Raw genomic sequence first — 16,925 nt, 5'->3', positions numbered from 1 at the left:
AGAAGCAGGTCTTATAAACATAAACACACACTCACACACTTACAAGTACACAATAAAGAAGCTATGGAAGAATCATAGACTGACGGGAGTGAAAATGAAGCTGCCGCACAGAGAATAGGGCCCCCAGCTCTTTGTTCCCTGCTGCATTTCATTATCTGAAACGCCAGCCGACACACACACGACTCACGCACACACAGACACACGCAAACGCACCTCCCCCTCCCTTAAAGCTGTCTGCCTTCCACTCACCTCATACACACATAAAAAAAGAAGAGGAAAATAGAGATACTGCGTCGGTGCCTTCACTGGCATCTGGAGTCGGTCATGACAAGCATGTCTGCATGGTCTTTAAATCAGCAAGCCACAAGCTGCTCTGAGTCTCCCTCATCTGCTCTTTGTAGAAAGCACTGTCCCATAACTTCCAACAAAAGAACATAACCTACAACAAAAGAATATGCGGGCTTGATTGAAGCAAGTATTGATATTCTATCGGGGGGAGCTTTTAGCACTTTTAATTTTATTTTCTTGCAGTCTCTCTGTATGTCCTCTTGTTTCCCCTGCCTCCCTCACCCCTCTCTGTCCCTGTGTTTTCCCACGGTGATCGATAGCTCATTACAATCATTGACTGCAGCTCATCAGCACCTGTTAGAACTGGAGAGACGGAAAAAGGTGCATGAAGTGTCTCGAGATTATCGATAAGTAGTCGGATCTGAATTGAATTTGGCTTATAGTTTCGAATTGGGTATTTTCATATTCACATCCATCGCTGCAGGTGTCTAGTTTGTCTCTGCTTTAGGGTCCTCGGTCTTGGGGAACATCTTATTATGCAACTCACGTGAGTACCGTGGTTTGTTGCTATGGTGATTGCCAAGGGAGCTGGAGTATTATAGGTGTTTATCCTAGACAGGAGAAGCCTACTCTCTGTCTATCAGGACATGCCACACGGTTTGGACCACTCAATAAGATCATCACATGGGGGCAAATGGAAGTGCAGATGTGAACTACAACACAATGTTGTTGTGTTTTTTTATTTATTTCAACCATTAATATTTCAAGGGAAAAAATCCTTGTCCTAACACAAAGTTGTTGGTTTAATGCATCACCCCCAGGTTTGTTTTTGCAGAGAATGCATTGTGAGCTAAAAGAGGAAAACAGAGAAAAATTGTTTGACTCAGAGACAATATAAAAAACTAGACACCCTAGTTAACAGCCTTGAGAAATGTGTTAAAAAAAGACTAAAACCTCCAGTGGTTCCCCATAGATTCATTCCCAGGATGAGGTCTAAGAAAGGAGGAAAATTGGAATAAGAGTGTGAATTTTTAAGGAAAAGTCGATTTAAATGGGGGAACACAATGGCGGCTGGAATAAAGCAGAAGGGTCTCCCTTCATGCATAAATTACACACATCATTTACATATTCATTATGTTTTGTGTTATAATGAGAGTATTTGCTTAATAGCTTCACCACCACTGGCAGCTTTTGTTTGACACAACAGAATTTAAAGAGTGGAGGGGGGGAGGGGGGCAAAGGATCATAGGTCATCTTGGTAAAGTGGGTGAGGTCAATGGTACACAATCAATTTTACTGATAATCGCATCAATCATAATGCCGTACAGTGGGACCGAGCACAACCTACTCAGGGCTCTTAGAGACGTGAAATGAAGCAGGGAGAGGGGGGGGTGGGGGTGGTTGGTAAAAGTTAATTAAAACAACACAGCCTTCACCAAACTTGGGGCTCTGGTTGTCTTTTTCTTGTCTCAGTGGAATAAGTAACCCCAGCTGTAATTACCTGCAGGCCAGCTACCGAGATCTTTCCTTTAGGTGCTAAAATAATACTACAGCTGACAATCGAGACTGATGATTTGTGTTGGTCCTATGAGGAAAGAAAAGTTCCAAATGCGTCAGTGAAGTGATGTTGGCTTTTGGTGTGCCGTAATAATCTAAGAAAGTTAACGATTTAAAAAGTCAATAAATGAAATTAGCAGAAGAAAGTGGGATGGAAATGTAGAGAAAGGGGGAAGGGCAACAGAAGAATGAGCTACAAATGAGAGCGATGGCGGTGGCAGGTTGGCACGGTGCCATCCAGTCAGGACTGAAGCAGGGGCGGGCATGGGCATGGGCGAAGGGGCGAGGAGAATAAGAGTGAAAGACGAAGAGAAACAGACCTTCACACTGCTTCTATGATGCCACCTTGGCACAGGCAGAGTGGGGCGTCATGAACGGGAAACCGGGCAGAGAAAAGGAAGATATGGAAAAGACGCGGATAAAGCAGAGCATTGAAGTAAGTGAGATACCATGATACAGAGGATGACTCAGATGTGAATGAATGACGAACGCAAAAAAGGATGCTGCAGATGTAAATGGATGATTCTTTTAAAGTGACCATCGGTTTTGAGATGTACAATAGATTCTGAAAATACTATGATCTTTTTGACTTATCATTCCTTCTCTCTACCAGCCGCAGTGTGCCAGCCAGCGGGCAGTGTGCCAGTTTGTCTTCGTGGCATACTCGAAGCCCTTAAAGCAGATGGCAAATGGAGAATCGTTGCAGTCAAAGACAAAGGGACTCACCACAGAGGATTTGCCTCTAATTGCTGTTTGTTTGCACGAACAAAGCCAAGAAGAAGTGCCCGGGCAACGATTGCCAGCGATTGCAATGGCATTTTTGGAGGGGCAGCGAGGCAAAGAAAGAAAGGTGGCATGCTGCCAAGGCAACACAGTTGTAAACAGAAACATCCGTATGTTGCGCAGAACATTTTTGGCGAAGACATCCCCTGAAGGGAAAGGCTACAACCATGGATGGCATCATGCCAAACGAAAACTGTGTGGCATTTACAGGCGCAATCAAAAACCATACAAGCAGTTGGAGAACAGTACCCCAAAATAGTAACAACATCTTATAACTAAACTCACAAATGCAGCCTTTAGGTCAAGACGCCCATTGCCTTCATGCCAACTCGACCTTGTGTCAGTTGTTACACTGAAAGGATAGTTTCAGGACATTACAAGGAATGAAGAGGAGTGACTGTACCATTTTTCCTTGTGGTGGAAGAGAAATAATGAGCAACAGAAGTAAAAGATGCGGAAGAATTTTGTGCTTAACGAAGAACAGTGGGAGCTGGTCGACAGAGATGATGAAGTGCCTCTTTCCTGCACTTGCACACATGGGTTCTTAAAAGGGAAATCCCCTCAGAATGCTATACTTGTTAAAGGGAGGTATGTGTTGGCATCATCTCCAAGGTGTCAAGCTGTGTTTCTCCACTGCCATCCAGGGAGGGTGCTGCTGGAGTGTTCAGGGGCGGGCAACAGTCTGGGCATCTCATCTGCAGCTAATTAACAGCCGCACACTAATTCTAACAGCCGATCATAATTAGCGATTTAATCGCTCGTCAAGCCCCCCCCCCCCCCGCAAATTGTGGCTCCTATTAGGACACGTGCGGATAAGCCAAGGAACGCTTGATCCCAGCCCCCACCTCCCTCCCCTCTTCCTCGATCCACCTTTTCTTCATCCTTGGCTCCAGACTCCAGTGGGATCTTAATTAAGCCCTGGCTTCATTATGCAAATGGAGTACAATAAACGACAGCGGAGGTGGAGCTGGATACAGGCTGAAATGGAATGATAGAGGTAGAAAGCTGAAAATGGAAAACGAGATGTGGAAGGCTACCAAAATGTTCTTTTCATGTCACTGCGTTGCAGTAGTTGTGTATTGTTGTAACATGGATGTCTTCAGTGCTCATGCTACGACCACATGTTGTCTGAGAGCAAACACCTCACGCAATGACGCTTCATAGCTGCTGCCACGGGGAAAACATCCCTGAAATAACACTGGATATTCAGAATGTCATCTCTCACAAAGAAAATTCTCAAGGGAATCATGACAATGAACCTCTTAATATCACCAGTTGGCTGGATGCGGAGGGAGATGGTAGAGATAGCGGAAAGAAAAGGAGGCAGACAGAAACACTGACAGTGGCAGCAGCATGGCAGCTAATGTCATCTCAGTTTAATCATCACATAGGATCATGGGGTTCATGAAAATTCATTTGCATATCATTAAATGGAGAGAGGTTATTTGGTGTGGGCCGCTAAAATGGGATTGGAAGAAGGAAGGGGGTTAAAAAAAAGAAAAATGGAGGGGCTCGTTATTAAACTGCAATGTTTTATAGTCTGTCAGCCAATTCATTTAATTTGGGCATAATTAAAATGTGTCAGACTCAATCAATCATGCCAGCAGGGATACTATCAATGTATCAGTCTGAAAAAGGACTAATCAGAGGATATGCACTTGGACACTTTCCAATAACAGTCAATGAGAGTGGGCTATGATCCTCTGGAAGCTTGACCAGTCTTTTCCTTCTTTCCAGTATGCTACAGTGCAAATACTGTGTATCATGTAAAAGCTGTGACTGATGTTGACATTACACTGTTTCTTTCTGACTGTAGTGATAAGATGTCAAAGTAAGGTTTGTCTGCAGAGACCAGTGTGCATTCCTAATTTGCATAAGTGATATAATTAGACCGCCCTTTTTGTATGGAGATCAGTTTGGCAACATGGCAATCACTCTCTCACACATACAGTCCTGCACACATGTAAAGACACGACAACACGCGCCAAGACCACCCCCACACCCCATGCCCAATATCATGGAAGGTCTGTTGTCTGTGAGCAGAGAGTGTAAAGATTAACATAATCCAGCTAATAAGTGTGAGTAATATTCACACAGAGACGCGTGGCATAGACACTCTCCTGCTGATGCGTATTTGTATCTCATTATAGATGTAAAGTTCTGCGGCTGCTCGCCAGTGGGATAATGGGGCGGGGGTTGGTTTAGAGGCAGTGTGGATGGGGCCATGGCAAAGGGTCACAAACTGTGCCACAATAATAAGATGTAGCAAGTTATCCTGCACCACTTTAGAGAGGGACCAGTGTAGTTTACAAACAACTGACAGATTAGTAAAGGAGGACTAGAAATAAAAAATAAAAACATATAAAAAAAACAAATCTTTTTTATTTCCACATAGGTGCAGTGTCAGTTTAAAGGCAGAATGGAGGGTATAAATAGTGTATTTGAGCTTGCAGGCTAGCTCTACAACATGATGGATTAGGATGGTGTGACGGCCATTAAAAAGTCATTTATAAGATGGATAGGGACCACATTTCCAAATAAAAACCACTTCATACCTGATGAAGTGCTGAACAAACTCTTCTGCAAAGACATTTACTGATTACTATTGGGGTATGAGTAAGTGTAACGTGGCAAGCTATGTATCAGCTGTGGGAGACACCAGGGCGATAGTCTGCAACGAATACAGGCGGTAGGTGGTGATGCTGACTTTTATTACAGCCTAAATTTTTATTTTGTTTCGATTAAAAGGGCAGATATGTAAGAAAGAATGGGCAAAAAAAAAATGTCACAAACAGCCCTAACACCTGCACGCTTATTAAAATCTATCTGAAAGCACAGTGTAGCTTCAAATGAAAGCTTATCCTCAGAAGCAGAAGGTGTGTCTGGATGAGCAACTGCATTTGAGCTCTGTCTCTTTAAGTCGGGGCTCCACCACCGCAGCATGCTTTGGGATTCATGCATAAACATGAGCTGGCCTTTCAAGCTCTCTCCTCACATAACCAATCTAAATCTAAATGAGCCCCCACTACAGATACACCAGCAGGCAATGACATTACCTACCCCCCCCCCCCCCCCCCCCCCCCCACCTCAGCTCCGCAGCCCCAACCCCCTATTCTACTCCACTACCCCCAGCGACACATATACAACAGCAGGCAATAATTTCACGCCGTCCCTCAAAGCACCTCCCCACCACCACCACTACAACCTACGCTCCACGCACACACATGCACTTGTACCCCCTTTTTTGCTGCAACCCCACCAGCTGCACAGTGCTCATTTGATTAAGAGGGGAGGACAGGGAGAAGGAGAAATGGTGGGGGATCAGTTTATCACGATGACTTTCTAAGATGGCTATCATCCAATACGAAGCTATCTCAAAGCCCTCATGTGTGTTTGCTTTGCTTTTGTTCTCCACATGTATCCGTTTTGTCTCCCCTCCCTGCAGCCAAAATGAGATCATAACAGCTTCACGGTTACATTTTCCGCTGTTGCATTTCTGTGTAGCGGCAAAATGAATAGCCCTCTTGCAAGAGAATAAGAGTCAGATACTAGTTTGGGTTTGACTAGAATGGGACAGAGAAAATTCCAGTGCTGCTGGAAAGGAAAGTTTCTCATGAGAAAGAAGAAAATAATAAAGTCTTATTCACCTGAATACATTGTGCTCTTTGGAATGTTTCATATGAATATCAGTTTGTCCTAAAGGTGCTGCAGTATGCAGTTTTTCTCCCTTCTCTCCCAGAGTCATAAAACACATTATCATCATCAGCAGCAGGAGCAGCAATGTAATTCATCTGAGGTCATTAATATTCATCATATCATTTAGTCACAAAGGAAACTCATCTGGCTGAATGTCAGAGATGTAATTAATGAAGTGACCCTAGAGGTCAAGGCTCCATTCACCAAACACCTTCCGCACTTAGCACACACACATAATTGCACGCCAAATGCTTTCCAGCCAGATGTACCCCAATACCGAACACACAGCATAAAAGATCCATAAGAGAGCTGATACCATTGCATAGAACAACATTCATAACATGACCTTTCTAAGTTAAACTAAGGGTGCATTCACACTGCTGGTCCGGTCCAGGGATCGATCCAGGAATTGGTAAAAGTGAGAAAATTCCCAACTTCAGTTGGTGCAGTTTGCTTTCATGCAGAGATTTTTAGACTGGACCAAACATCACGCAGTTGGAACAGATTGTTGGGGCAGTATTGCCCCAGTATTGTGCTGATCAAGAAGAAGAGACGAACAAAGAATAAAGTCTGTCTCGTCTGGTTTTCTGTTGCTACTTTGGTGTTCAAATGTAGTTGTGTGCATGCACCTTTTTACTTATTCACGTAGCCACACGAGCCATTTTCAAACTTCCTCGTCTTCAGATTTGCCCTCTTACTATGTTTTTTTTCTTCTTCTTCTACTCAAATGTGCTGCTCTGACATCACATCATATGGTACGCTGGGAATGGCATGCATTCACACTGCAAGCAAACCGCTCCAGGATCCTGATAAATCGTGCCGAGACGGGCAGTTGTAACCGTGCTAGGCTACGGTTCTCTGGTCCGTTTCAGGGTCCGGGATGGGTTCACAACGGCGTGATCTGTTCCAAAAACCAGACTCTAGCACAGTAAAAAGTGCTCCAAAGGTTTGGTGGGAAAGAGATGACGTAAAGGGATGACACCAGAGTGTGCACCAAAGCAGACTTTATTTAGCTCAGTGGAGTAAGGGGGTGGGGGGGGGGAAGAGGGAGAAACACACAACAACAGGGAAAAACTGGGATGAGGATAGAATAGAGACACACTAAACCACTGGAGCAGGACATAAGGACAGGTGCACATCACAGGTATGTTTTTGGTCATCACTATGGCAACAACATATCCAGAAAAAAATTAAAGAACTGTTTTACCTACAGTAAGGTTAATGGAGTCTCTTCATCATTAAAGGACTTCAATATGTACATCTTACAGTCACTACAATCAAGAGAATACGAGAAAAAAATAAAATTGAAATAATCCGTATAGAACAAAAAACTGCCTTAGTGGTATTTGGAATGCACATTTCTGCACAGAAGAAAGCTCATTGGTATTGTCGTAAACATTGGTTAGTTTAAGAGCAAAAACATGACAGAGTTTTTCAGTCCATATCCTTTGGAAACTTGGCTGACCAGAGACATTGCAACAGAGAAAGACACCATACCAGTGTTAGGTTTGGGGCTTAACTCCTTCAAACATCTTTGCAGTATCCTTATATATATTGAGAAGTTAATGCCCAAACAACAGTTGTCTTAAACTGGAAGCCTGAAAAAAAATATTCCTAATAACGTGAAATCCATTTTTGTATTGTGAATTATGGGATACTGATCAAGAAACCTGATGGATTTGAGCCCCACACATACACAGTTAAAGCCAGATGTTCACATGCTGAAAAGACGTGACTTTTTTTTCTCACTGATTGACATTTATTCAGACTAAATGTGTGCTATTTTAGGTCAGTTAGGATTGCACAAATTATTTGTATTAGCCAAATGCAAGAGTAATGAGAAAGAGAATTTCTGGCGTACACCAGCAGATGTTTTTTAGGGCAACACCTCAAGTACATTTTTTGCCTTATGGAAAAATCTAAAGACATAAGCCAAGATACAGGGCAGTTGTGGACCTTCACAGGTCTGGTTCATGCAAGGGGTACACTTTCCACATGCCTGAAGGTGACATGTTCATCTGTTCAAGGAATTACATGTAATACATATCATGTGGTCTGATGAAGCTAAATGTTTTTAGTCATAATGACCATCATTACATTGGGAGAAAATGTAAGCCTAAGAATACCATTCTAACTGTGAATTACAGAGGTGTCATCTTCATGTTATGTGGGTGTTTTGCTGCAGGAGGGACTGATGCGTTCTACAAAAAAATATATACCGTTCTGTGTAAAAAACATGTGGAAATACTGAAGCAACATCTCAAGACATCAGCCAGGAAGTTAAAGCTTGGGCATGAATAGGTATTCCAGATGGATAATGACTCTCATCATACATTAAAATGAGTTACCAAGTGACTTATGTTTGTAACCACTTTAAAAACTTATGAAGTCAATGTTTTAGAGTGGCCACCACAAAGCCCCGATTTCAGCTACAGAAAAAATTTGGGCAGAGCTATAAAGGTTTGAGTAAGCAAGGTGACCTATAAACTGACTCAGTTACAGTAGTTCTGTCAGAAGAAATGGGCCAAAAATTCAGAGAACTATTGTAAAAAGTTAGTGGAAAGGTGTCCAACATGTTTGGCCCAGATCATACAGTTTAAAAGGCAATTCTACCAAATACTACGGAAATGTATGTAAACGTCTGACTTAAAAAATAACAAATATAAGTAATTTTGGAAATCCAAATTGACATAAAATGGGAAAGGTTTAGTCTGATTCAATATCAGTAAGAGAAAACAGTTTTTTACACAGTGTATGTAAACATCTGATTGCAACTGTATTGGTTTTGAACAGAATGAGAGAGGAGCATTTTATCAACAGCATCACAGTTATCATTACAGTTTGTAGTCATTAAAGCCTAGTGGTAAAGCGATTAGAGCATGCATCTTTCTACAATATCATTAGAAACTACAGTACATTAGCAGCAAACTGGACATCCTTAAGGGCTGAAGTTCAACACTATGGTATAAAAGAAAAATAAATGCAACATTTCTTAAGAGAAGTAAAACTCTTCAACCGCTATATTACAGACTGCCATGGCTCTAGTTTGGGGTTTTGGTTACAGTCTCCAGTGTGCTTATGAGAGGCAGAAAACAGTAGCTTAGATACAGGGACTTCTTCCTTCTTTAAAAACAGCAGTACATCATCAAGTAAACAGTAGCGCTTATTTTTGTAGTTCATATGGTTAAAGTATTATCACGTCTTTGGATTTTTGTCTTAAAGCATTAATTATTGTTTAGCTATTATTGTTATATTATTATTATTATTATTACAGGTAGAATAAGGACTGGTAGTAAATGAACAGAGAGAAAAAGCAAAAATCAGGTAAGAAGGGGGAAGAAGGAAAATAAATTAGGAGTACAAAAATAACATTAATAACATCCAAAGTGTTTTCCCCTCAACTTTGCAGAAAAGCTCAGTACATGTGGAAAAGAGAGCTACGTGTCAAACATCCAATGAAGTCTTGAGTCAACCATACAAAAGCTAAATACTGTACATTTACCCCTCACACTATTAAACACTTTAGTTTCAATAAGTTTTTTGTAACAATCTATCACTCACTGGTGAAAAGCTCAGAACTTGAAATGCAGAGATGTCTGTGTATATTTCCTGAAATGCTTAGTCCAAGTTATAACTATAGGCCTCTTTTGTTTTAGAAACAGATTAATACAGTTTGAAGATCACATCTGAAGCAGAGCCATGTTGATCTGAGCATAGAAAGCTTTACATTAATCACATAACATTGTTAAGCCATTGGTATATTCAAATAAAAATGGAAAGGCAGTAATTTACCTTACCTGAACATATGAAAGCTTGTCTTAATCTTTTCATTATCATGACACACTCATATCGAAGCAAGACAGGTTGTGTCAATCCATAAGATTTTATGTTAAGAAACTATTACTAAACACACACAATGTAAATTCGAGTTTGGTTAGAGTTTTCATATACAGTATAATGGTTGAGTGCTATAAAAAATAGTTTACCCCCTTTGGGACAAACTGGCCTTTACATACTGTGCTATTTGGGCTGTTATCCACTAAAGGAGCATACAAGGAGTCACATGTACAGAAGACTCATCATTGGCTTATGGGGGGGGTGAAGTGGTATTCTAGCACCACATCAGTCTGTTGGTACTCAGTTTACCTATGACAGCTGCGGATCTCACCCCCTCACCATACAGACGTCCGCTCTGCAGTTTGTTTGAAACAAACACGTTTAAACTAAATCAACAGACATATAAAATTTTGGTTATGAGCTTTGGAATCTGAGACAGTCTTTACAAAAGCTCTATGCAAATACCCATAGGTATTTCAAGGATATTATTCAGTTTTTTTTCTTCTTCCGTTTCCACTGCTTTGTTTTCTTCAAGTTTATTTATTTATTTTCTTTTTGGAGTTCTCTATATACACTAAAATCTCTTTAACAATTTATTTCCAACCTTGACCAGACTGGATCTACATGCTACACAGCTAGTCATCTAGCAATGTCTGGTGGAGGGCCCACTGTGAGTCTGTCATGCAGACTGAGAGGTAGACTGCAGGTCTAGCTGGGCAGTGAGGTCACATACTTGAAGAATGCTCTTTGGCCTCTGTGGCATGGTGGTTTTTTTGTATAAAGATGGAGTTTGGTGTAGTAAGGATTCTGGAGGAATTGGGAGAAGAGCTTGTTTCAACAAGAAAGGACAGACCCAGGAAATAGTTAAGGAGCAACATGAAAAGAGGAAAGCTCTGGTAAAAAGGACTTGGTTTGGGCTCTCCCGTACTAGTTAAGAGAGTTTCTCTTTGGGCCACTGTGGCTCTGCATCTTTGGGGTGTTCAGGTTATTGGTTTGGCAGCAAGTAGACAGGGTATCTGTAGAGTCAGACAAGAGGAGAGATTTTGGTAGGAACATATCTGAAGCAAGCAGTCTGCCTTTCTAAGCTCTGTCTCTCTCCCCTGCCCTGGCTGAAAGCTCAGCTTGTTCCCTCTCAGCAGTGTCAGAGGTCAGACTCCTGGCTCTTTTCTCCTTAGCTCGGGCATTCTGGAACCATACCTGTAAAAAGTATGTTTATTACAGTGTATCACATATTACCCTTCAAAAGCTTGATTGTTAATCTTTAATGTGGTTTGGTAGCCTTTTTACTTACCTGGACCACACGTGGGGGCAATCCCAACTTCTGGCCCATTGTCTCACACTCTAGGCGGTTTGGTGTGCGGTGGTTCCTGTAGAAGGTTTTTAACTGAAGTACCTGGAAGTGACTCATCTGTGTCCTTTGGCGCTGCTGCTGATGGTGGTGGTGCTGCTGCTGACTTTGTGTCTCACTCCAATCTGAGCTTTGATCACCTGATATTTCAGGACTCGGAGAACCTTGGTCAACCATACTGGAACTCTCCTCACAAGGGTAGTTGTCATCATCATCCTCATATTCATCATCTTCTTCTGGGTTTTTCAGGTTGGTAGATGAAGAGAAAGAAGCAGCTGATAGCTTCAAGCTAAACTCTTTGTTGTTCATGTCATAGCCAGGATTGTGGATTGGAGTAGAGGAGATAGACGGACCTGGTCTCTCTGTGGCAGATGTCATCGCCATCACAGTCTGTCCACTGGATCCATTGCCCATTGAAAGGTTGAAGCCTGCTCTTTCAGCCTCCGCCCAGTGGCGTGATCTCATATGGGCATCAAGAGCACTCTTAACTTTAAAAAGAGCCCTGCAGAATGGGCAGCGAAGGTGGTTCAAACCCAAGGTGAAACTTGATCCTGGTCCCACTGACCGAAACTGTCCTTTTCTTTCTCTTGCACGTGTATTCTGAAACCAGACCTGTAAAAAAACAATGCATTTTTTTTTTTTATTCATCATAGCCAGAGAATCAAAACATTTTACTACTCATCACTGAAATAGTACCTGGACTACACGTCTCGTGAGACCCACATCTCGTGCAATACTCTCAAGGACTCCTCTGGTGGGGTTAGAGTCCAAACTGTACCGCTGACACAACACTTCAAGCTGTTCTGGAGTGATGGTGGTTCTCTGACGTTTATCCCTCCTGTGCTCCTCTTCGACCTCCCTATTGCCTGTTTGGCCTTCAAAACTGGTCTCTGATATATGTTTTGTATTCTGCTTTGTGGGGGTCAAGGAATTGTTAAGAGTATTACTAGAGTGATCAGAGAATGTGTTCTTAATTTGGATGTTGTTCAAGTGTGAAATCATGGGATGTGTGGGATTTGGATGTATCTGGGACATAGCCCCTGAAAGCATTTGGCTTGCCATTAAAGTTGGGTTAGGATGAAGCATCATGTAAGGCATGGGTCGGTCCGTGAATCCAGAGTGTAAAAGCTGTACCTGGGACTGAGCTGCTAGGAAGTGCCTGGTCTGATGTTCTTGCCACAGCTGGAAAGATGGAAAGGATGCTGGGCAGAGAGTACACTGGAATTGAGCCGGGGCTTGAGGCTGCGATGGAGTTTCAGTAGATAGGCAAGCTGTTGTATCAGGTGTCCATGACTGAATTGTTTCTGACTCTGGGGCAGAGGAGGGGCTTGGTGATGGGTCAGCAACCTTTTCAGGTTGGTCTCTTGAAGGACTGTGTGCAATTCCCTGGTCTGATTTAGCCTTAGACAAGATTGCTGTTGAACTATTTTGTGAAGAGGATGCAGCACAATTCTGGGGCGTTTCTGCTGGACTTTCAGGTGACGGATCAGATGCTGTTTTTAAGATCCGAGAGACTTCTTTCTGTTGCATATCTGCATCTAAAATTGTATTTTGACTGTTCCCAGGAGCTGGGCTCACGTTAGCCTGGGGAGAGGTTATTTTATCTTCTCGTTTCTTTGCAGCAGATGTTTGATCACCTTTCGCTGTTTGATGCTCACTTTCTGAGCAGTGAATGGAAGAATCAAGGGAAGGTGAATCAGGGTGGCTGTAATACTCATAAGTGAAATCCATGGAATTGTCATTATGAGGGTCCTCTTGTCCATCATCATAGGCGTTATCCTGATGATCAACATCAGTCATGTAGGAACCATTTCTCTGTTTGCTGATGTTGTCAGCATGGTTCTTCCCCTCTAATCCATCATCTGTTCCACGGTCTTGATTTTTCCGAGCTCTCTGTCTTGCATTTTGGAACCATACAACAATAACTCTGTTAGGAAGGGACAAAAGAGCAGACAACCTGTCGTATTCTTCCTCTCTGGGGTAAGGGGTGGCCTCAAACACCCCCTGCAGAGTCTCCAGTTGTTGCTCTGTAAAACGAGTTCGGGAAGAGCGTCTGCCTCTCTGCGGCTCTTCTATCATCTGAGGTTGTGGGGAAGGGTTGGCGGAGAGCTCTGGGGAAAGTGAACATGGAGAAAGGGTCAAACACTGTTTTTTTATGTCTTCTCTGGAATCATCCAGGGCTATGGTTGGGGGATTATTAAAATTGTAAGGAGAATCCTTGTCTCGTTGGCGCTCTTTAAATAGTGTGTTGCGAAACCAGTGTTTAATTACTTTGTGAGGAAGACCAGACAGAGTAGACATCTTGTTGATCTCTTCATCACTGGGAAGACTATTAATATCAAAGTGTTTCCTTAGAACAGAGAGCTGTTCTTCAGAGATTCTTGTCCTGGTTCTTTTAGCCTGCTGTTGTTCTGATGTGCTTGGACTGGCTTGGCTTTGCTGTGCTGTTTGACTATGTTGTGATGGTTGACTAAGCAAAGCTGTGTTAAGCTGTGGGGAATTACTTAACAAAGCTGAACTGGGTGGATGTTGCTGGGCAAGCAAAGCTGGGCTAAGCTGTGGTTGTTGCCCAAGAATTGCTTGGTTAAGCTGAGACTGGTAAAGTTTTGCCAGGTCAGGGTTAATGCTTGAGTCTAACCATGGTTGAGTCTGGAGAGCCATGGACTGCATCACAACGGGTGGTAGGAGAGGTAGCTCCACGGAAAAAGGAATTGGTGGAAGAGGAAGCTTCGGTATGGACAATGGGGGCATGGAAAGCTGCGGCAAGGAAAGAGGGAGCATGGGTATTTTAGACAATGGCAAAGTGACTGGGGTTGTAGTGTGAGATGTAGCTGTACCAGATGTATCCTGCTGTTTAGGCTCTATTGGGTGAGAAGGGGAAGGCTGAGATAATGCAGGGGGGATAGTTTTTTTCTGATCTTTTGTTGTGGTACTTGCTTTATTAATTGGATCTGAAACAGATGGAATTGGTGAAGATTCCAGTTTTTTTACTTCAGTCTTCACAGAGTCTGTTGGAGGTTCTGGTTCTTTGCATGTGCTTGGCGTAGAAACTGCAGATTGGGTGGAAACGGCTGAATTCTCTGCTAATTTATGCTCGGTGAGGGGGTACATCTGGTCATACTGTAGTCTATATTCTTTGGAAAATTTCTCCAGAGCATCAGTGGGAAACAACATTCTGTGAAGATACTCCTGGTGGCTTTTTAAAATCAATGCATTGGAAAACAACTTACCACAGTCACTGCACTTTTCGCCAGTTTCACAGCATCTTTGCTTTGTGTTTGCAAATTCATAATATTTAGTCTGTTTTTTTAAATCTATGTCTTTGCTGCTTTCCGTTCCTTCACAATGGTTATTACACCCTTCCATTTTTTTATTCTGTGAATGACTACTTTGATCTTTTTCATGCTCTGAATACACTTCCACCTTACTTATGTCAGCAGGTTGTATAATCTGCAGCTGGTGTCTGTGTCTGCTTTGTAAATACTGCAGGGCCAGCTCATAGCCGTAACTCTGGAGTAAAGCTCTCAGAGGCTCCCCATTTGCAGCAGCATAGGGCACTCTTGGAGGGGGGCATTCTAATCCAAGATGAGTAAATGAGGAACAAGAAACTTCCTGTTTCTGACTCTCCTTTTCATCATGAATCTCTGCTGTTTCTTCCTTAACTATGGAATTGTTTTGTTCTGTTTCTGTTTTCTCCTGCTTGTTGGAAGACCCACTGGAGACCACTTCAACCTTGGCTTTACTTTGTGAATGATCAGTTGGCTGACTAACAGTAGAATTTGAACTTTGTTTCTGGGTATGTTTCTCCTCTGACTGGGGGTCCATTTTAGAATCTGTCTTGGTCCTTTCTTCTGGAATGGGTTTGAAAGATACTTCAAGACCAAAATCTGGGTTTGTCACACTTAATTCTGGGTTAAGCTTCACATCTCCTGACAAGTAAAATGGCAGGAGTAGTTGCTGCTGAAGGGAAAGCAAATTATCTGGTGCCAGTGAGAAGTGCTGTTTGAAAAGATTTTCTGGCCCTAAGGGAAGGTGGTGGATTGCCTGGGACTGAAGCAGTGCTGTTTGTTGTTGTAGTTGAGCCTGTGCCTGAGCTAGATGTTGCTGCTGTAGTAACATTAATTGATTTCTTGATGCAAGAAGCTCTGCAACTCTCTTTTTTGCTTGTTGGGACTCTCCTAGGTCAGAGAAGGATGAGGTTGAACCACTTATCCCATCTGGCTTTTTGGTAACAGGCAAACTCTTGGATGTTTCCTCTCTGATGGTAGCAACCTGGGTAGTGGTAGAGGGGACTGACCCTGGAAGAGTTAAAGTTGACTCTGGATTCTGCGGAGCTGAGTTCTGGGCAGCACGAGCCCGAGTCTGATGAAGAACAGAGCGAAGATGTATGTCCAGTGTAGAACTCTGGCTATAACCTACTCCACATAATCGGCAGCGATAGGGTCTAGGATCTGGGCCACGTGGTGCCTCAGGGGCCACAGAATTTGTACCAGAATCTTGCAAGGCTCTTCTGGCCCGATGGAGATGGGATACAGAATTATAGTGGACCAGAAGAATGGTTTTCTGAGTAAAAGACTCTGAGCATATGGTGCACTTATAAGGCCTGGATGGATCTCGATAACGATCCATTGTGGGGTTTGAGCTCTTTTTGACAAGAAGGCTAGAACTAGGTTCTGATACAACCTCCTCTGGAGGTCCTTTCTCAAGCTCAGCTGAATTCTCCTCAACTCCATTAGATTCATGGACAACCTCCTTCTCTTTAGTTTTATCTTCTTTTTGATCCTCTCTCACCTCCATACCTACCGTTACTTCATCTATCTTGTCATCATCACCCTCCCCTGCTTCTTGACCAACTTGTGGTGATAAACTGAAATCTTGCTGAACTGAATCCTTATTATGCTCCATGTATGGCACAGTGTGTGGTGCTAAGAGAGCATTCTGTCCTTGTGTGCTGTCCTGCTGTGAGTGCGTGTTTTGCATGTGTCTCTGCAGGGCCTCCTGACTGCGGCATTGTCTGGAACAGAGGGGGCACTCTGTCGCCGCCCTCATGGCATGGTACTGCCAATGCAGCCTGAGCTTCTCCTGAGTGGGGAATGCCAAACTGCACCTGCTGCAACGGAACCGGTAACCATGGCGATCCGAAAGGGGAGAGGGGTCGCTGGGAGGGGAGGTGGGCGGAGAGGAAGGGGGTGTCTGAGTCGGGGACCGAGGGGCCAGTGTGCCATTGGAGGGGTGAGTGGTGTTGTCTTCTAGGGGTGGGGTGAGCAGTGCTGTGACATCTTTGGGTGCGGCAATGTCTCCCTCTGTGTTCTCCACTAAGATACCTGTGAAATGCACCAAAAAGATAATGGGGAACAATTAGTCCAGAAGACAATTTTGGGAGCAAACATTAAAAGAAATGGTTGTTTCTTCTGCA

The 16,925-nt window shown here is 43.1% G+C and overlaps 1 protein-coding gene and 1 long non-coding RNA gene across 2 annotated transcripts in view; one reads left to right on the top strand and one right to left on the bottom strand.

Annotated features, from left to right (window-relative positions):
- The first annotated feature begins 2,134 nt into the window (after positions 1–2,134).
- LOC124860185 lies at positions 2,135–6,280 on the top strand. The gene is made up of 2 exons (XR_007036290.1): positions 2,135–2,281; positions 2,459–6,280. It is a non-coding gene; the product is annotated as an uncharacterized LOC124860185 (long non-coding RNA).
- Positions 6,281–7,311: 1,031 nt separating this feature from the next.
- LOC124860099 (zinc finger homeobox protein 3-like) overlaps positions 7,312–16,925 on the bottom strand; it is a 20,163-nt gene continuing 10,549 nt past the window's right edge. Inside the window, exons 9-11 of the mRNA XM_047353077.1 lie at positions 12,206–16,833; positions 11,453–12,121; positions 7,312–11,358 (exon numbers count right to left, since the gene is read on the bottom strand). Coding sequence (XP_047209033.1) covers positions 11,242–11,358; positions 11,453–12,121; positions 12,206–16,833 — 5,414 coding nt within the window. The 3' untranslated portion in view covers positions 7,312–11,241. The remainder of the gene's footprint in view (positions 11,359–11,452; positions 12,122–12,205; positions 16,834–16,925) is intronic.

The sequence above is a fragment of the Girardinichthys multiradiatus genome, chromosome 2 (assembly GCF_021462225.1).
Source record: "Girardinichthys multiradiatus isolate DD_20200921_A chromosome 2, DD_fGirMul_XY1, whole genome shotgun sequence".
NCBI classification, from domain to species: domain Eukaryota; kingdom Metazoa; phylum Chordata; class Actinopteri; order Cyprinodontiformes; family Goodeidae; genus Girardinichthys; species Girardinichthys multiradiatus.
Note: the sequence above shows the minus strand (reverse complement) of the source record. Positions and strands in the feature narration are given on the sequence as shown.